This window comes from Filicampus tigris, chromosome 6 (genome assembly GCF_054856515.1).
Source record: "Filicampus tigris isolate MCC_2025a chromosome 6, RoL_Ftig_1.0, whole genome shotgun sequence".
NCBI lineage: Eukaryota > Metazoa > Chordata > Actinopteri > Syngnathiformes > Syngnathidae > Filicampus > Filicampus tigris.
In genome coordinates, this window is record NC_141222.1 from 1,345,191 (window position 1) to 1,367,010 (window position 21,820).

Consider the following 21,820-nt stretch of genomic DNA (forward strand, 5'->3'; position numbering starts at 1 on the left):
TCGTCTGGCCTCCTGGACGCCCACGGACTGGCCCCGCCAAGAACCACTTGTCTGGAATTACTGGATTACTTTATATTTATGTATGTTTAATAACAAAGCAATGAGTCATTCGATTTCTCTCCAAAAGCCGTACAAAGTCTAAACCAAAGTGCTCTACATGTGACATCAAACACCAGATTAACAGTCTAAGGAAGAGCTCTCACAGCCCATTGCTTGTGAATCAGGAATACAATTTGGGTTGGGGGAAATGTGACAAATATTACCACAGTTTGAAACCATTAGCATTAGATATGTTGATAATGCCAGCTTTTCAAGCTTTGCAGAGAGATTGTTCAGGTGACCTCACTAGGGGAAAGCATAACAATTTAGTTGAAAACACATTTTTACAGCAGGTTTTAAGATGGCATGATTTTATCATTTTTCAACATTCGTCATTGAAATAAAGTTTGTCATTGAAATAAAGTTGAATAAAAACACAGTTGTGTTAAATATGTGCCTTGCATGTTAAAACCAGTCACAAATAGGTGTTAGACTTCTGTATAAAAGTTTAAATATATGCTTAAGGAAAATATTGACTAACTCAATTATTCATTTTGTTGACTAAAATTGTTCTTTATTTTCTTGACTAAAATTGGAGTAAAACTAAAATCCAATCAGATGACTAAATTATGACTAAAAATTAAATTCATTTTAGTCAAAAAACTATAACTAAATTAAAATGTCTTGCCAAAATTAACACTGCTCAAGACACCTGGTTCACTCATACCCCGGCTGTCCCCATATGGGTGCCATTCATGACATCATCCTAAAGCCGGCTTCTGTGCGCATGGCCCACGAAACAGTAAAAAGTAATAATGATGGAAGAACAATGTGTAACGTCTCTCAAGGATATCACGTTAGACATTAGTTGTTGAGCTCACCTTATATTACACAAAGTAAATCACAAACTTGGCTACTGTGTGCCGTAGTCAACGCTAAAACAGAGCAACAGCCTGAGGCAAAGCGTGTTCACGGATGAACTCCTCTCTCTCGGTAGCATAACGTCCACTTTCCAAACTGCTCTTGCGATCCCACCCCCCGTCCCGTGAGTTGCGTGATTCGTTCAAACACAGTCGGAAATAACATTGCTCAGCAAAAACAATATGATGTGTTTCCAACACAACACACATATCCTAAACTAATAAACCAGACATTCATTTTAGCTACTTGCATATTTTTGAACTAAAACGCTTTAACCAAAAATTGCACAGTTCTTCACAGAAAAAATCTTTAGATTTACTTAATTCAAAGATGTACATCGGTTGAACATGATTAAAATTTAGTAAACCTACAGTATGTAATTTTCCTGTGTTTTCCTAAAAAAAAAAATAAAAAAAAAAATATATATATATATATATATATATATATATGTTCTATATTAGTTTAACATATTTCAATCATGGGCAACCAAAAATCAAGTACTATTTTTTTCAGTGAATTGTCCCTAGGCAGACTAGGTGCAAAAACAACCACTTCTCCTCAACTCTGGTGCCTCAGAGAAAGTGGGTGTGTGTTTAGTCTGCAGGGGCGATATGGGGGTGGCTCCTCACTTTGTGACATGGAAAAGTGAGGACCCAGTCATTTTCTTGGATTGGGAGGGGCTGGTACTCAAAGAGCAGGAATAAGATGGAATGCGTGAATGGAGGAAAATACCACTTTGGGGGGTTTTTGTTGAGGAATTAGCCTTTTAACATGGTTAAAAGCTCAAAAAGGTTGATTGTGATTCCTTTAAAATACAATACCCTCTTTAAATTACTTCACTACTTTTACCCCTGTTGCCAACATCCGCTCAATCTTTTGAAGTAAGTGATCACGAAATTTAGCTCTTGCTATTTGCAATCTAAATAAAAATGTATTAGCTCGCAAGTAAGACGACTGCATCCATGCACGCAATGTTAGTGTGACATGCAGTTCAGTACACGATAGTAGGGATCTTAGTAAATCAGGTCCTAAGTGTTTAGATTTGAATATTTGCCTGATATATGCTTATAATACAAACAGACAAAATAGATTAGGTGCAGCATTTAAATGATTTTAAACATACTGTAGAATATTTTACTGTCTTTACATTTTTCTGTTACTAACACCCTCCTTATGGCTATGTCCAGTCCACATCTTCTCTTAAAGAACTTTATTTACTGGCTGAGTGCTGGTGAAGACACACAAAACATTGGTTGCATTATGCAACATGCACATGCAGGTAAATGCCGAGACACTTGATGTATGGTGCCATTCATTACCCTGTAGTTGCTGCTGTAGATGTTGGTCATAGATCCATAGAGTGGGTCTGATGCCTTGAGGCCGTTGTCAATGTTAACACGATGAAGGGATTCAGCTAGCTCATCTGCACCTCCACTGTTCTACCAGTCGACAGCATGCACACCAGTAATCAATGGAGGTAAATGAAAAGGGGAAAAACATCCAATACAAACATCAAGTACGGGGTACTCACTCATTCAGTCAATGTACAATACAAGATTGGACATTACGTATAATGGTCACATTTTATAGGTGTGGGTCTAATTCCAAACAACTTGCTATATTTTTAGTACATTTTGCAATACATATGTACAGATATATAAACTTTACATTTGAATTGTTTACATACTTGATATTTTTCATCCTTATTCATCATGAAATATTTGTAATATTCATGGTAAAGCTTTTTTTCTCCAAACAAGATCTTGTTGATGTACAGCCATGGAAAAAAACGATGAGATTGATTGTTTCTTCAGTTTCCTGTTAATTTTGGCTAGTACAACTAAAGGTACATTTGTCAGAGAGCTGATTGAGACATTTTCCAAAGGTTTAATTGATAGCCAAAATGACGTCACAAGTTCTTACATCAATAGCTACTATATGTCATTATACTCACAAATACTTTGCTTTTAGGCAGTCCATGATTTTTTTGCGGCAAGAATTTTGGTGACTCCAGACATAAAAATGAAAAAGAAATGGAAGACAACATAATTTTTTCCATGGCTGTATGTGTTCTTCCATCCATCCATCCATTTTCTGTACCGCTTCTCCTCACAAGGGTCGCGGGGCGTGCTGGAGCCTAACCCAGCTGTCTTTGGGCAGTAGGCAGGGGACACCCTGAACTGGTTGCCAGCCAATCGCAGGGCACACAGAGACAAACATCCGCACTCACAATCACACCTAGGGGCAATTTAGAGTATCCAATTAACTTACCATGCATGTTTTTGGAATGTGGGAGGAAACCGGAGTGCCCGGAGAAAACCCACGCAGGCACGGGGAGAACATGCAAACTCCACACAGGGAGGCCGGAGCCGGGATCGAACCCACGACCTCTGAACTGTGAGGCGGATGTGCTAACCAGTCGACCACCGTGCCGCCCTGTATGTGTTCTTCCTTTTTTAAAATATTCTTCTTGCAGGCATCTTCTCGCGTTCCATATAACACACTATAACACACTTTCTGTTACATCGATTCTTTGTGTTAGTTTTAAACTAGATTTTCACAAAGGAAGCCAAAAGGAGAAAATTGCTTGAGAAATATTATTTTCGCACACACATTTTGCTGTCAGATTAAACTTTTTAAACTTTCTTTTGTTCAGCATCAAGAAGTGGTTTTATCTCAAAGGGAATCGCTTTCTACATAATTTGTATGTGAAGTTTCTAATGCAAAAAAAACCTCAATATATTTTCCACCACTTTCCATTACATTAAATAGAAGTAAATATATTTTCAGGAGTGTATGTGAAATAAATCTGCATGTTGACTGAATGCTCTTACTACACAAACACCATCATCAGGCTCATCTTGTTTAGATGGCTTGTCAAATAAAAAACAAAGAACACAACACAACGATGGTGATGCAGCCATGCAGAGCCATGCACTAAACACAGCAATGAGGTGGGGAAACTTAAACATGCTGAGTCTGAAGTCTAGAAACATCCCTTCTCATTTGATGTTGTCGCAAGCAAACGTAATACTAGCACGCCACCACAGGGAGGCAGCCTCAAATCTGAAGTCTGAAAGCTGACATATTGCAAAGACAACCTGGATAACTATTTTATTGTCCATCTCTAGAAAAATACACAAATAGAGTATCTTTGAGTACCTTGCTCTTTTTGGGATGTCGCCTGAAACGGAGCAGCTCTTTATGTTGCCTTGAAACAAAATTAACTGCAGCATATTCCAAGAGTGCAGAGAAGACAAACAGAAGACACACCGCCATCCAGATGTCTATGGCCTTGACATAGGAGACCTGTGAGATACACACAACTCAGAGTTAAGGCCCAGATTTGGATATGAATCAAGGAATTTGTTGACACTCAAATTCATTCAAAAGCCCATGTGAACCTTCTTTGTCAAACATAGCCACAGAATTCTTTTTTGACAGCATACTGTACGCATACCTTTTCAGACATTATTTTAAGGTAGGAGCTACTTGTTGTGCAACTAATACCTGTAGTGTCAGAGCATGTGACCTCATTTTTTAATGAAATTATGCCATATTCAGATATGCATAACATAGTGGAGTGCAAAACTCTGTTTGGCACTGGGAACACGATCAACCTCCTTCTTCCTAAACACACACACACACACGCTCGAGCGCACACATATATTTATGGTAATGGCCGTATTAGATAAGGGTTACGTAACAAAGTGCTCCATGTCTGATTTTTTCTCATGCATACAAGATACCGGAAGAAGACTGAAGGGCTCTGTCTCTCACACACAACAAATGCACAGTGTGCTTAATCAACACATCCTTGAAATCTGATAAGATTCTTTGAAAAGACAACAGCAACTACATCTACAAAAATGTCATTCTTAATTTTCACCACCAGTACTTCAGGCTAGTAGGCACAACACAAACAAACATACAAGGAAAAAATAACAATGCAAATTAGGGCCCAGCCTTCCAAAACAAAAAAGTATGACACATATGTAGTGACAATGGGCCATATTATCTCATGTGCATTAGTAGGAAAAGATGTGCTGCTGCACACATTCTCCTATCCACTCAAATTTGTCATTTATGCTCTCTCGTACCAGTTACACACTCTGGGTGGAGCAACCCTAAACTGTGGGTGTTCCCTATCAAATCTGGCCTGTTTGATTGTCCTTCATCCGTGGACTTAAGAATTTCACTCTTCCTCACTGCACAGGCAGTAGTAAGTCCAGCACCTCGTGAAAGAGAAACATAATAGTGTAGTTTTTGTTGGCCTGGTGGCGGCTGACGCACTCTGACAGTGTGGGACACACCTTGGCCATAACGTTCACCAACGCTCATAGAGTGCCCAATGCCCATAGTGTGTCCCTTATCACATTACGCTAACGGCCAAACACACTGTGTACTGTACTGTTTTTCCTTGTACTCCTGCGGGTTAAGATCAGGAGATGTCGTTAATGGTGGTCAACTGAGGGCATGTGAAACCCTTTGAGATGTTTCTGTGATTAAGGACTGTAAAAATTAATTTTAATAAGACTTGACCTGACTAGACACATGAAGAAAAGGCAGCGTGTAGTCATGTTGAATGGATACTTCCTGTCACGTGAAGATCAGGATTTGGACCCATACGCAGACATGACACGGAGGTGGTAGAGTAAAAAGTCTTTATCAATGAAAATACAAAGTAACAACAGAGAGCTGGACTGGAAGAGAGTTTGCATCCTCACTCGAATGTTTGACATATTGACACCGTGTCACTGAGTAACTCAAGCTTATAAACTGTGAGACATCAGGCCTATATGACATAATAAAGATTGAAGTATAAAAGGACCATCTCAGAGTAATCCGACCATGGATCCTCCATAATCTGAAAAGTTTAGGAAAGCTTTGACCAGCCAGGGGCGACTGGAGGGTCAGCAGGAGACCGCGTTAGCTGGCCCTGTGGTGCAATGAGTTAGGCGCCCAGGTTGGGCAGATAGACAGCATCTGAGTTAAAAAAGAAAAAAATAAGAGACATTCATTGTTTAATCTCAGCAAGGCATGCCTCTATATTACAGCAATTAGACGAGTTTGTTAGTCAGTGGTGTATATAATTGGGTATCATCAGCATACCAGTGAAAGCTAATGTTATATTTACGTATAATATCACCAAGCGGAAGCATGTAGATGCTAAACAATAGGGGTCCAAGTACGGATCCCTGCGGGACTCCATATGTAACATTACAAAATTCAGTCGCATTGTCATGAATTACACTGTGCATCCTCTGAGAGGTAAGAATTAAACCAAGAAAGTCCTGAGCCTGAGGTACCAACACATGCTTCAAGGCATTCTAATAGTATGTTATGATCGACGTTGTCAAAAGCAGCACTAAGATCGCATAAGCGTAGTGTTGATGAGGTGTCGGAGTCCATAGCTGGGAGAAGATCATTAGTCACTCAGTAGAGTGATCAGCTTTAAATCCTGGCTGAAGAGTTTCAAATCCATTATTAGCGGCCATATAGTCACTAAGATGTTGCACTACGACTTTTTCAAGATTTTCACAATAAACGGGACATTTGAAACCGGCCTATAATTACTGAGGTTCTCTGGATCGAGGTTTGGCCGCTTAAGCAGAGGTCGAATAACAGCGGTCTTAAAAGCTGCTGGTACAGTGCCCGAGGTGAGTGATAAATGAATGATATTTAAGATGGCGGGTCCTGCGGTTGTAAACAATTCTTTGATGAGTTTGCCAGGAAGTGGGTTGAGCACACATGTTGTCTGTTTTGCTGCACTAGTTATTTTTTTAAGGCTTTCAAGAGATAACATTTTAAAATGAGATAGGTGTAGAGATTGTTGAGTATTAACTATTACTTTAATAAATGGACGGCGATTGGCGTTAATGCCTGTACTAACTCTCGATCGCCGCTAGGGGCACCACGCCTGTTTTCGGTCGATTCTTTGGACAAAACGAACAAAAAAGTCCTCGTAATTCAAATATATGAAGGCGCTACATTAAAAATATGTAAACCCGATTTACCAGATTAGTGATTGAAACTTTGACTCAAACACACACAATTCAGACTAGATTTCTGTAAATGACAATGATTTATTTTCTACAGCTATTGAAATCTAGACGAAAGACACTACAATGTTCAGAAACAGAAATAGAAACACAATAAAGAAATCCTATGCTAAGGCATATCAAAATATTGTGAGGAAAGGGGCATTGGGGACCAGACGATGTGTGTGTGTACGGGTGCGTGTGTGCGTGTGTGGGTATGTGTGTGTTATGCGTGCGGGTGTGCGTGCATGCAAATGTGATGAGGGGTGAGCTGGCGTACCAAGTTAAAGTTAGCTGACCTGTTGCAAAGCTCTGTTGATACCCAATTGAAATATGCACCAACTGTATACCCTGTAGGAAATTGCAAGCTGCACTTACTGGTGTTGGTTGTTGTTGCTCAAACGAGGAGGGAGGAAGCGTTGCCGCAGAGTGACGTCATAGGGGAGCAAGAAGAAGAAGGAAAATCAAGTCCAAAAATGTAAAAGTTGAACCAAAAAGAAATGATTGCAACGGCCCCCGGCGATTCTGCACCTTAGCACTTGGCGTGGTTCAGACCGATTTGAGCTACCCATTCTGGGCGCGCAGACACGGGTCGTGAGAGTGTTTCGGCTTTTTGCCGGACGCACGCTGTGATCCCTGTTTCGAGGGAAGTGGCACCTTCCTTGGCGCAGCTGCACGGTGTGCAGTCTGAGCTGGTGGGCGCAAACAACCGGGTCGGACCGGAAGAAAGAAGTCTCAGGCGGTGGGCGACCCGAACAAAAATCAGAGTAACAAAAAATAAAACAGGAGCAGATGTTCTGACCCAGGACGAGTCAGAGGCTGGCTGATGACAGAGAAAAGTTAGTAAGCCACGCTAAAAAAAGTTAAAGTGTTCAAGAGAGGTTCTCAAAGGAGTGATTTTCAGAAGAGGAGTTTTCAAGTTTTTTTTTTTTTTTTTTTTTTTGAAGAGTGGAGTTTTTTCCAAGAGCTGGTTTTTGAAGAGTGTTTTGAAAAGAGAGGAAGGTTAGATTCTGCACGGCCCATTTATAGAGGCTCCGCATGTTAATGAAGCTGGCTGCTTTCACCCCCCCCCCCATGTCTGGGCGTTGGCTGAAGGAAAACGGTTTTCCATAATTTGTGAATTCTAAATACGTTTTTAGAAGTTTACTCAAATCTGCAGAAATGTTAAAATACCTGTTGTTGTGTTTTCTTTTTTGTGGTTGCTGTCACTGAACAAGTCGGTCGCATTACAGGATGATGGAACGTACAATAAAGTTGTTGTGTTTTTTTTTTTTCACAAGTGGTCAAATCGAACACAACTAAAACTGCACTATAATCCAATATAATCCAAACATAATGCATTGGGTGTTGTTTTGATTTCATATGTCCTGTGGAGGCAGATCAACGCGAACACATTGGACGCAAATGAAAACATCATTGTAATTAGTTTAAACACTGGATCTTTTCTATGCCAACACCAAGGAGGCATACACATCACTGCCCCTCCCCCCGCTGGGCAAAGCTGATCACAACCTGGTGGCTCTCCAGTCTGTGTACAAACCTCTGGTCCGCAGGCAGCCAGCTGTGACCCGCACGGTTCAGAGATGGTCTGAAGAGGCCGAAGAGGCCTTAAAGGACTGCTTCAGCACAACTGTGTGGGAAGTATTCAGCGATGCTCACGGGGAAGACATTAGTAGTCTAACGGACACTGTTACAGACTATATAAATTTCTGCATGGAGAACACCATACCCACCAGGACAGTAAGGTGTTTCTCCAACAACAAACCCTGGATCACACCAGACATAAAAGCTCTCCTGAAGGAGAAGAGGAGGGCTTTTGCGTCAGGCAACATAGAGGAGCGGAGGACTGTGCAGCGCCAGTTGAGGAGGAGGATCAGAGAGGGGAAAAGGTCCTACAGGAAGAGGATGGAGGAGCAGCTGCTGCAGAATAACGCCAGGGGAGTCTGGAGGGGCCTGAAGACCATCTCAGGCCACGGACAATCCAAGAGCCGGACTGGGGGGGACCTGCAGTGGGCAAATGAGCTGAATCTCTTTTTCAATAGGTTCGATCAGATGCCTGCCTCCACTCAGTCTCTCCTGCTGCAGCCTCCACCTACTCCTCCTGCTGGGCGTGTCACCCCCTCCCCCCTTTTCTCCACAGCCTCCAGCTCCCAGCTTCACCAGATAGCCACCACTCCCTCCTGCCCAGCCTTGGCCTTCACAACATCTCAGGTGAGGAACCAGCTGAAGAAGATGAAGGCGAGGAAGGCAGCGGGTCCAGATGGCATCAGCCCCCAGCTCCTCAAATCCTGCGCAGACCAGCTGTGTGGAATTGTCCAGCACATGTTCAACCTGAGCCTGAAGCTGGGCAGGGTCCCCCAGCTATGGAAAACATCCTGCCTGGTCCCGGTGCCAAAGACCCCCCACCCGAAGGAGCTCAACAGCTTCAGACCAGTGGCGCTGACGTCTCACCTGATGAAGACCCTGGAGAGACTGGTCCTTGTCCACCTGCGCCCCCTGGTGAGCTCCTCAAAAGACCCACTCCAGTTCGCATATCAGCCTGGCATCAGTGTGGATGATGCCATCATCTACCTCCTCCGCACTTCACTCTCCCACCTGGAGAAGGCGGGGAGCACTGTGAGGATCATGTTCTTTGATTTCTCCAGTGCTTTCAACACCATCCAGCCCACTCTACTGGGAGACAAGCTGGAGCGGGCGGGGGTGGCCCACCACCTCACCACATGGATCCAGGACTACCTCACAAACTGGCCACAGTATGTGAGGACACAGGACTGTGTGTCTGACGTGCTCCTCTGCAGCACGGGGGCCCCACAGGGAACTGTCTTGGCTCCCTTCCTGTTCACCCTCTACACTTCGGACTTCAACAACACCCCTACCTGTCACCTGCAGAAGTTCTCTGACGACTCTGCGATTGTCGGCCTCATCACAGGCAGAGATGATCGGGAGTACAGAGAACTTACTCAGGGTTTTGTGGACTGGTGCCAGCAGAACCGCCTCCTGATCAATGCGGGGAAATCCAAAGAAATGGTGGTGGATTTCGGTAGGCGCCAGCACTCTTCACCTGCACCAGTGAATATCCGGGGAACAGATGTTGAGAGAGTCTCAACTTACAAGTACCTGGGTGTTCATCTGAAAAATAAACTGGACTGGTGCGACAACACAGACGCCCTCTATAGGACGAGTCAGAGCAGACTCTTCCTACTCAGGAGACTGAGGTCTTTTGGGGTTCAGGGGACACTCCTCAGGAACTTTTATGACTCGGTGGTTACATCGGTCATCTTCCAGGGAGTGGTCACCTGGGCAGGCGGCGTCTCGGCCCGGGACAAGAAGCGGCTGGACAAACTGGTCAGGACTGTCCTGGGCTGCTCCCTGGACTCTGTGGACTCGGTGGGGGACAGGAGGATGTTGGCCAAGCTGTCATCAATACTGGGCAACCCGGACCACCCCCTCCAGGGCACCCTAACAGCACTCCACAGCACCTTCAGTGACAGACTGTTACACCCTCGCTGTGCAAAGGAGAGATTCCGCCGTTCCTTCTTGCCTGCTGCTGTCAGACTCTTTAACAAGAACATTGTGTAGTCTCTACAAACTGGCGGACATTAGTGCAATTGTGCAGTCCTGCACCTGAGCTCATATCGTGCAATACCCAATATTCACCACTACTGTAATACCGTGCAATACTCAACATTCCCCACTACTGTTAGTCTAGTTTTATTTTTATCCAATGCTGTCCCTTACATTTCACTACAGCACTACAGGCAACATAGAGGAGCGGAGGACTGTTACACTTGGCACTGTCACTTACTTAGAGTATTTTTTCCTCTGTACTATGTACAGGCCGAAATGAGTGTTCTTCATATTTTTTATGTAGATGTAGGTTGGTGTGTATATACATGTGTATATACACATGTTACTGCGTATATTTACATAGGTTTGATCCTAAATGTTTGCCGTCAATGTTATACATTAATGGCCACATTATGCCGCCGCCCCTGTGTGACCTATATCTTTGCTGCTGTAACAATGAAAATTTCCCCACTGTGGGACCAATAAAGGCATTCTTATCTTATCTTATCTTATCTTCCAGCTGAAGACGCGGGTCAGTCCATCTTCACACTCGCCACTAGGGGTGGAACGTGCTCTACCTATGCACAGTTTGGGTACAAGGAAGGTGTATTCCATTGCCGGTAGTGGCGCCCGAGGGGGTGGGCGCGTCCTGTGGGTTTGATGTCTCGGGCAGCTACGCTAGAGACAGGCTGATTGAATGAAGACGGCAAAGGGTCCGGCATCTGTATGATGGTTTTGGCCTTTTTGTGACCTCCTGCTGAGATAGCACTTCCTTGCTATCTGTGGTTGAATTTGCAACACCATGCGTTGGTCTTCCTTTGGCTCCGGAAGGTCGCTCCAGATGCTGGGTGCTGGCACTTCAAAAGTGGATTAGGTGAAGCCTGTGTATTCCAGGTCTGGTGGTGAAGGATTGGGGGTCAAGCCCTGTGTTCACCCGTTCTGGCATACCATTTTCATTACAGATCTCCCCTTTGCTGGCAGGAACCAATCTTCGAGATGTTCAGGGTGGCAGTCCTAGGCAGGATGTGAGCAGGTGGATAAGCAGCACAGCAATACAATATCCCAGGAATACAATTCGTGCATAGCACCCCCCCTTTTGCGACTCAAGTCTATATGTGTGTAAAGGGTGTTATAGTGAGGTAGTTGGGCAATGGGGCCCTCTAATCTAGGGAAGGGCGTGAGGCCGAGGTAGTGCATGCAAGTAACTATATGTGGAGTGTCCTACCACTATGGGGTTAATCTAAGGCTACATGTGACGAACAAAAGAACAAACACACAAAGGAGAGAGAAAGAAGGGACCATTATCAAAGAAACATGTAAAAGAAGTGACCCGTAGCTATAAAATTATTTTCAAAATGACGCTGGAGGCGAAGCGGGGCTGTGGAGATCGAGGAGCATCTCCTCAGGGCGACCTGGTTCACCCCCAGGTTGGGGCGTTCTATTCCGGTGGAATTGTTTTCGATAAGGGCACTCAGTGTTTGGGTCCTCTTATAAAACAGGTAAGCTATTCCGAATGTCAAGCAGTACCTGAGGCCAACGAGGCCGATTAAGGCAGTACCGACTGCGGACCAAAACTGGGTGAATGATGTGACCAGGGCCCTGTATGGGCCTGTATGGGACTGAGGGGGCCAGACAGGCCTTAGAGAGACTGTCCTGGACTAAGATAAAGGGTATCAAGTAAAGGGGGCTCCTTCCCATTGCTAAGCTGTCCAGGGACGAACTGGTTTCACGCAACATGTCAATCATCAGCATGGCGACATTTTGGGTGTTTGCGTAATCGGTTTAGCATTTCGCTGTATTGAGAACTAGAATAGTACCTTTAAGTGCTTCACCTACCAACTGTAGATTGGCCTGTTTGGTCAAATCACGTCAGATGTCGGGTATCTCACCTTGCAGCTCCCTTATTTGTTTCTTAATTGTGTTTAAGTTAACAGCGTTAATGGTCGAGGTTCCTATGCTAAATAGGCTTCCAACTGACGCGGTAGCAAGAGGTAGTCCCCTACGAATCGTTTTGGTGTCGGGGGACCCAACTAAGGTCGGATTGGGTCACTTCAAATTTTTCAAGTCGTCGCAGCACTTGAGTTGTGTCGAGAGTGCCGTGGGTGACTTCATTCCGGGACCACGTAGATACAGCTCATCTGGTGACAGAAGTCTGGGGAATGTGTTTCTCATACACCACTCGTGGTTCAAATCGACCAAACACTTGTTGGGTGTGTATTTGTCAGTTTGTCATGAGCAGTCCTGGTTGATATTCCCGCGGCGGATCAGGGCTCAACCATTTCTGGTTGGCTCACTACGGTGGTCATGCACGACACCAGGATCATTAGCAGTGCTATTTTCTAGTAACGAGAAGGAAGGCATGCAGGTTGTTTAACCCTATGTTGTCGCACTGCTAAGATTAGATCACATTAGTTATTGGCCGGAGGGCGTTGTGGGAGTAACCCCCCTTTGCGTCGTCACCTACAGTAGATCGTCATCCATAGTCTGATTGTTGTTCTGGTGGGCTAGTCCATTAGTCGTTGAGTCAGGAGTCATCTTAGGATCGGTGTTTGAGGTGCACCCCCCTTCGTGGACTATGGTTTGGTGATCGTTAGGTCCCCGCCCGGAACGCTCGAGACTGCGCTGACGTTTGATTTGATTTCGGTGGACCCATTTTAGGGTGGCGCCTTTGCGCCCTTGGTTAATTTCTATCTGGTAGACGACCAGTGACAGTTTGTCAACGATTTCATATGGTCCGACCCAGCGGGAGAACCCCTTGTGGGCATGAGGAGTGTTATCATTGGGTCGCGCGAACAACTAGTACCACACCTGATCGCCTACTTGGAACTCAGTTTGTGAGGCTTTCCAGGAGTAGTACATCTTTTGGCACTCTGCACTTTTCTCTAGCCGTTGCTGAGCGAAAGCGAACGTGGTTCTAAGGTGGGCCTGGCAAGTTGTCCATGTATTGGGAGGTTGTGCAGGTGGTGGCTAAGTTCGCCTCATCTGGCTGGTACAGCAGGTGCTGTAGTGTGTGCAGAGGAAGGGTCATTCGCCGTCCTGTCATCATTTCAAAAGGGGACACACCCGTGGACTCATGTGGTGTGGCACAAATAGCCATGAGAACCAGTGGGAGTTTGACGTCCCAGTCCCGGTGATTGGTGGTCACAATTTTTTTTTAACAGGCTTACTCCTGTGCAATTAGCTCGTTCCACCTGTCCTGATGACAGTGGGTGGTGGCTAATGTGCAGCTGGGCTTTGATACCGAGGAGTTGCCAGAGCTGTTGCATCACCTCGGCTGTGAAATGGGTTCCCCTGTCCGAGTTGACCCGCGAGGGAAGCCCGTATCGGGAGAACACATGATTCATCAGCAAGCATGCGGTGGTCTGGGCAGTATCATTGGGAGCGGGTAGGCATTCTACCCACTTTGTAAATGCGCAGACCACTGTGTAGTATTTGTTACCTCGCAGTGACCTGGTTAGTGGCCCCACCCAATCAATCTGGAGGTCAGACCAAAGGAATGTGACCCCCCCTTTGTTGGAGTGGTGCTCTGTGGTTTGGGTTTGATGGTTGAAACTGGCAGCATGCCAGGCATCCTTTAATGTATGTTGCTACATCATTGTGCATGCGGGGCCAGTATGCCACTTGTTGTAGTGCTGTGACCGTGGCTCTGACTGGTGGTGTCCTGCATAAGGCGTGTCGTGGGCATACTCTAGGAAGACCCTCCTTTGGCTCCGCAGGACCACGAAACGAAGGCAAGCGTGGTCCCCGGAGTCATGAACGAGAAGGCCTTTTACTAGATGCAGCCTGTCAATGTGAGCAAAAAGACATTTTAAGTCATCGTCAGCGGTCAGATCGTCTGCTGAGACAGGGTTGGCGACACTGTTGGCAAGGTAGCTGAAAATGTTATGCAATGTAGTCACCGGATTGTAGGGTAATTAGGTCAGCCGTTAGAACTGTTGGAATACAGGCGACGGATTGGTTAGGCGAATCATCGTTGCTATTTTGTGCGACAGTGGCGGACGCGGCGCGACGTCGAGTGAGAACCTGGACTTCCTTGGTGGGTTGTGTGGTCAGCCACAAAGGGTCAAAATGCCATGGGGTACCGTTTAGAACCCCTTGTTTGGCCAATGTGTCAGTTAGATTGCTGAAGTATTTGTCCTGTTCTGGGACTTTTGAGTGTCTCTGGACTTTCTTCCAGTAGACGTGCATGTCATTTTCTGACTAGGTGGTTGCACGTCCGAATGAGATGACAGTGTTTGACGGGTTTCCTTGCTGATGTCAGGAACCCATTTTGGCGCCATGTCGGTAAGTAGCAGGTGAAGGCGAGGAGGGCATAGTTTGAGTCCGTGCAAATGACCAGAACTGTGATTTTGTGTTCAATTGCCAATTTCAGCGTGATCAGGATTCCAGCTATTTTCGCGTATTGTGAGGAAAAGGGGCCCAATTTAAATTGAAGTTGTTTGCATGGAGTGTCATTAACCCAAGCGATGCCCACCCCAGCTTGCAGCTGGGCTTGCTGATGGTAAGAGCAGCCATCGACATAGGCCATGTGCACATCTTGGCAGACATGCTCGTCGAAGTAACGGTGATGCGTGAACTCGGGCATTGGTGTCGATGTTTGTATGCGGTGTTCCATCGGTCGACAAGCAATTTTGGCAGATCGCTAGATCGGGACCTAACGGGAGTTTTTCGCATAGCGGACCCGAATGTCGTAGCTTTGTAACGCCATAAGCCATCTGACGATGCACGCGTTTGTCCGTCCCTAATGCGTTGGTTGGTGAGAAAGGTGACTGGATGATAGTTTGTACCAATGGTGACCTTTTGACAACCAAAGTGTTTGACTGCCCAAACCGTGGACAGCAAGGCTTTTTCGCAGTCTGAGTATTTTAATTCGGGACCGCTGAGTGTTTTGCTGCCGTACGCAATGACGCATTTGTTTTGGCCGTGTTTTTGGTATAAGCCTACGCTCAAACAATGGTCTGAGAAGCCTACTTCCAGGAAGAATTATTTTTTGCTGTCAGGGTAAGCGAGGCAGGGGGCCGAGCATAACTTTTCTTTCAGTGTGTTTATGGTTTCCTCTTGGTCGACGCCCCAGAAGAAAGGCATGTCCTTTTTGTGAAGGTTAGTAAGGGGGCGTGCTATGTCAGCAAAGTGCTCAATGAACTGACGGGAGTAGTTACACACGCCATGGAAGCTACGAAGTTTTGACACATCGGTGGGGGCTTTGATGTCAAGAAGGCCCTGGATGCGACTGGATTGTGCTTCAATCCCGTTTGGGCCAACCAAGACACCCACCTAGTTGACCTTTGTGCGGCACCACTGTCCTTTCAAAAGGGAGAGTTTGGCGCCAGCTGCAGACAGCTGTTCAAGCACGTGGTCGACTTCTGCCAGGTGGTCCTCCAAAGAGGGACTCCTCATCATTATGTCGTCGACATAAATGAGGTTGCCCCTGACGGCGGCATCAGGGCATGCCTTATTGAGGAAGATGTTGAATTCGCCAGGTGAGTTGGCGTAGCCGAATGGACATCAAGTGAAAGTGTATTGTTTGTTTGCGAATGTGAACGCTAATTTATGTTGATCTTTGTGGTAAGCATGTTTCACTGTAACCACCTTGGCCTCACATCTGGGGCCAAAGACCAGGAAATCAATGCCAAATCCAAAGATGGCTACATGATAGGGATGGTGGCAGGAAGGAGAGGATGAGAAGAAAGAGGCCATGGAAACACAAAAATTTGATTGGATGGATAAATGCTGCATCACAATTTGGACTCTGTGTTCAGTGTTCCAAAAAATGTGCAGTTTTCCAGTTTATGTGCATTGGTTCTCAAATTCTGAAAATAAAAATCTGTCTATAACACTGTAGTTTTTGAGGCTTCTCCAAAAAACAATCTGGGCCAAATATTGCACATGAATGAAGTGGCTTAAGGTTGAATTAAGGCTGATATCAGGAACCAGTTCTGGTCCATAGTAGGGCCAGCTATGGTTATACGATCTGGCTGAGATATGGGCCTCATGTGGCCCACATTGGACACCAAAGGACCGTAATCAGGAACCAGTTTTGGTCCATCATAGGGCCAGCTATGGTTATACGATTTGTCTGAGATCTGGCCCTTGAGTGGCCCACATTGTGGTCCAGACACATGTGGACCACTAAAGGACCGTCAAGTTTTTTGCTATCTGGGCAGTATTCAATCAACATGACATCAGCTACCTTTTCTTCTTTGTGTATGTTCTTCTGTGATTCTTATCAACGTGCTTAACTGTGGGCTGTGGGAGCAGACTCCAATCTGTGGGAACAGATTACTATACTAACAGTACAGATTAGTAAACTGTGCGAATTGATGACTAAACTGTGGGTAAAGACGAGCACACTGTGGGAAAAGATTGGTAAACTGTGGGTACAAATTACCGAATTGTAGGTACATATTAAGGCCAACAATCCAACGTCCGAGTTTGGGAAGCGTTGTGGCAACTGATACGTCTGATTGGTGTAGTGACCACCGTCGTAGCATCGTAACCTGTCATGAAGCGTCTGCTGGGCCGTTTCAGCATGTTGAATAGGCGTTGTGAGTCGTGACATTTGGTCACTCTGATTGGCTGTTTGCTATCAAATCAAGTCTGATGGCTCTACTAAGGAGCGGCATGTTTAACAGCAGCACAGGAAAATACAACATCAAAGAGCACAGCTATATGATCAGAAATCAAATTTTCCCAGACTTTCAAAACTGTTACCATAAGCAAGAATAAGTTCTAAAGCAGGGGTGCCCACACTTTTTCAGCCTGGGAGCTACTTATGACATGACCGAGTCAAAATGATCTACCACCTACTAAAAATGCAAAACACATTATTTATAAATATTTTGAGACTTGTGCACCGTACATGCTGGTGTACCTTGCCTGACTGCATCAACCTATACAGCAAAATACAAAAAAAAAAAGTTTTGTAATTACCTTACTCTGATGACTTGCACTGAATGGAATCAGCCAGGGACGCATATTCCAGACAGTAGCTGTTGATTGCCAGCCTCAGGCAGATTTGCAGCAACAACAGTCCGCCCATTCACTCCATTCGGCGCGTATAAAACAAGTCAACGTTTTTGCACACTATGCTAATGCTATCAATATTGCTGTCTTGGTAAAGTTCAAGAAGTGTTAAAAAAAAAAAAAAAGCCGGAGAGTGAACAGGACGCTGTGTAGCTTTGTGTGACGTAGTATGCCCGATGGCAACTAGCTGCCGCGAGGCGGAATGGCAAAAAAGTTGACTTGTTTATACGCGCCTAGTGGAGCGAATGGGCGGAGTTCCAGTGCTTCGCTCCGCGTCCCACCGCTTCAAATGCATCATTCGCGCCACCCCGCACGCAACGGCGCCGCACGCAACGGCGCCCGCCCGCGCGAACTACATTGACTCCAATTGAAATGCACCACCAGAAACGCTCCCAACGCAGTTGTTGTGAACGTAGCAATACAGTAGTGAGGACGGATGATAGGCTGGTGATCTACTCACGGTCGATCGCGATCGACATAATTCGCACCCCTGTTCTAAAGTATGTACTTGTTCATATGTCGGGCAAGTCACACACTGCATTAAAGAAATTAATAAGGCTTAGAAAACACTGGCGGAGACAGGGGGCGGGGGGGGGGTGGTGGTGGGGGGTCAGTGCTGGGACACCCCAGGTGCCACTCCACATAACTGACATGTCACGGCAACCCCGCGGCGCACGTCTTGCAAGATATTAGATTTAGGCCTCGTTGCCACATATACTGTTTATACAGCTATATGTCTCCCTTGGGCTAGAGGCAGCATGATGACAAAGAAATGGTGAAAACAGAAGTCAACGAACCATCAACAAGCCAACGGGCAATGCGGTCTGGTCCCGAAGAAAGATGAGCCATGTCGGTTCTGTGTGATTTACCGTCGCCCCAATGAGGTCATACGGAAAGGTTCATCCCCACTTCCTCGAATTGATGACACCCTTGATTACCTCACCGGGTCCTTCTTGTTCAGTTCACTTGAAATGCGGAGCGGCTATTGGCAGGTGGAGTTAGCACCAGAAGCTCAAGATTGCATTCTCCGTAGGCCAAGGACTATGGCAGTTCAAAGTGATGCCTTTTGGACTTTGCAATGCCTCAGCCACCTTCGAACGGTCGATGAGAAAGTATCCTGACCGACATTCAAAAAGAACGCTGCATGGTCTGCCTGGATGACCTCCTGGCCGATGCAACCAACCTCTAAATGTCCTTACACATAAGCAGTCATAATCAATAGAAAGGGAAGAAATAAAACAAGGGCGGCACGGTGGTCGACTGGTTAGCACGTCCGCCTCACAGTTCAGAGGTTGTGGGCTCGATCCCGGCTCTGGCCTCCCTGTGTGGAGTTTGCATGTTCTCCCCGTGCCTGCGTGGGTTTTCTCCGGGTACTCCGGTTTCCTCCCACATTCCAAAAACATGCATGGTAAGTTGATTGGACTCTCTAAATTGCCCCTAGGTGTGATTGTGAATGCGGATGTTTGTCTCTGTGTGCCCTGCGATTGGCTGGTAACCAATTCGGGGTGTCCCCCGTCTACTGCCTGAAGACAGCTGGGATAGGCTTCAGCACGCCCCGCGACCCTTGTGAGGATAAGCGGTATCGATAATGGATGGATGGATGGAAATAAAACAATTCGTGTCTTGTATAACACACACACACCAACAGGCCTTCACATCACTGCACGCATACAGCTTTGTCTAAAGTAATGGAATGTGGCTTTGAGAGATATCTGACGGAGTTAGAAGTCCTTGTGACCAAGGATGTCTCCAGGCCAGACGACCTGGTCCTTGAAGTGATTAACCCCATAGATGGAGAAGATCAGACACAACGTTTTTGATTAGACTTATCTGACAAGCCCAAACACTATATATGTGGGGGTTGTGTCTTAGACAGCACCCTTTTCTCACTACGCCCCCATGGGTGTGAGTGTTCACGGGGTAAGAAAAGAAGCCCAGATCTGACTTTGTCTGATTCCTGTATTTCAGAGATTGAAAGAAAGGGACGAGCAAATTCAATCAACTTGTGTGAGTCTTGATTTACATTGGATTCTTTCGTGAGAGATTAAACGAACATGGATTAGAAAATGGTTGTGGTTTGCAAGCTAACACTTAGCTTACATCCCAAGTGAGAGACCTGATGAAATTTTCTGACAATTTGGTGACCCCGACGTGATCTTCCAAGGAGGATGTCCATTGGAGATTCCGTGGCTTGCTCTTAACTCTACACTATTCTTGAGACTGGCGCCAGCAAAAATAAAAGGTAAGGGAGAGCCTGTTTACACAAAATCTCCCGATGGTGTTTCTATCATATTGTAGAGTTGAAAAGCTTTGCCGAAAATATCCATCCATCCATTGTCTATACCGCTTATCCTCACAAGGGTCGCGGGGAGTGCTGGAGCCTATCCCAGCTGTCTTCGGGCAGTAGGCGGGGGACACCCTAAATTGGTGGCCAGCCAATCGCAGGGCACACAGAGACAAACAAACATCCACACTCCCAATCACACCTAGGGGCAATTTAAAGCGTCCAATTAACCTACCAAGCATGTTTTTGGAATGTGGGAGGAAACCGGAGTACCCGGAGAAAACCCACGCAGGCATGGGGAGGACATGCAAACTCCACACAGGGAAGATCGAACCCACGACCTTTGAACTGTGAGGCGGACGTGCTAACCAGTCGACCACCGTGGTAGCTGGAAATAGTATTTGATAAATACTCTGAAATTCAGGAATTTATTGCTGTGCATTGGTTGATATTTTGTTGCTTGTGTGTTGTTATTGACGTTATTTACTTAAGCAGTATTGTGTGAAGTGCTTTAAATGTGTCGTTGTGCTGTTATCACTTGTTGGTATGATTGCTGTACAGTTTTTTTAACGTAGTTTAGTGAAGGTGAAAGTGTGAACGTTTGGCCAGCGGTAGCCACTATGATGGCCTGGGAGCCCAGTGCCGAGGGCACCAGAGTGCCGCTGAGGGCCTCTGAGGGATGCACAGCTGATTAGCAGCGTGTGCTAGCAACTTCAATAACTACGGCTTGTGACGTATATACAGAGTTCACGAGATAGGGCTATCTGGGGTTGTCCGAGTTGCCAGTTATAATCAACATTTAATCAAGTGTTTGAAAATGATATGCTTTTGTCAATAATTGTAAGCTTGTTTGTAAACTGCCATGCGTTGAAGTGTTTAATTTGAGTTGCTTTCTATGAGCGGATTGCGCATGCTTTCTGAGTGTCATTTGATGGTATTTATTTGATTCTGTATGCATTGTTTATGTTGTAATCACCTCGTAAGAGTATTTGATGATGCTGACTTTTCTGTGGATTGTGTGATTTCTCTATTGCCTATTGTCAAGTAGCGTGGAGACAAAGAGCTCATGTCATGTCATCTTCCAAACCGCTTATCCTATATAGGGTCGCGGGGAGTTGCTGGAGCCTATCCCAGCCGTCAATGGGCGAAGGCAGACTACACCCCGAACTGGTCGCCAGCCAGTCGCAGGGCACACATAGACGCTGTCACTGAGCGGGAATCGATCCCACGCTGCCCGCACACAACTCAGGCGTGTGTACCACTACACTATCAGCGGACAAGACAAAGAGCTTTTTCTTAAATTTTGAATTTTGAGTGTCAAATTGAGGTGAGGAGATGTGGAACTCCCCACCTTGAAATGTTTGGTCTACATTGTGGCGATGCTATGAGCTTGTTGTGTGTTCGAGACAGCTTTGAAAAAAGGAGGGGTGATAAAATGAGAAAGGAAATAAAAATTTTGTTTTTTTTTTTTTGAATATTTTGGAAAAAAACTTAAATAAGCTGCACCTTTATATAAACCGCACATATCTATGTTGAAAACTTTTATATTTACGGCATTTACAGAACGATTATGAACTGTAGATTTTTTTCATTTCCTTTGCTGATTAAAACAGAAGAGAACCAAGAGAAAATAAACAGTACTTATCTTCATTTCACTGCCAACTGCCGCTCTAGTTTGTCAGCTAATGTCCACCAGACTCCACCATCTATTGTTCTGCTACATTCTACACATACACCTGTCTTGTTTTATGTTAATAAAGTCAGCCAATCTAACACATGACGTGCTAAATCAACAATAGCATTTCACATTGAAACAACAGAACAGACCTAACATCAGCCAATCGCATTCATGTGCACTTCACAGACCTCTAGGAAAACATAGAATCAAAGCATTACAGCACCTAATGCAATAACCTAGTCTATGGCGTCATCGCCTGTTGAACTC

The 21,820-nt window shown here is 45.4% G+C and overlaps 1 protein-coding gene across 9 annotated transcripts in view; it reads right to left on the reverse strand.

The window, feature by feature from the left end:
* glra3 (glycine receptor, alpha 3) overlaps positions 1 to 21,820 on the reverse strand; it is a 199,161-nt gene that overhangs the window by 16,617 nt on the left and 160,724 nt on the right. For 7 of the 9 annotated variants that reach the window (XM_086032404.1, XM_086032403.1, XM_086032405.1 and 4 more), the window contains 2 exons: positions 4,123 to 4,269; positions 2,280 to 2,399 (listed from right to left, as the gene is read on the reverse strand). The exons of 1 other annotated variant lie outside the window; for it this stretch is intronic. In XM_086032404.1, coding sequence (XP_085888530.1) covers positions 2,280 to 2,399; positions 4,123 to 4,269 — 267 coding nt within the window. The remainder of the gene's footprint in view (positions 1 to 2,279; positions 2,400 to 4,122; positions 4,270 to 21,820) is intronic. One more of the 9 variants, XM_086032407.1, reaches the window with a different exon arrangement.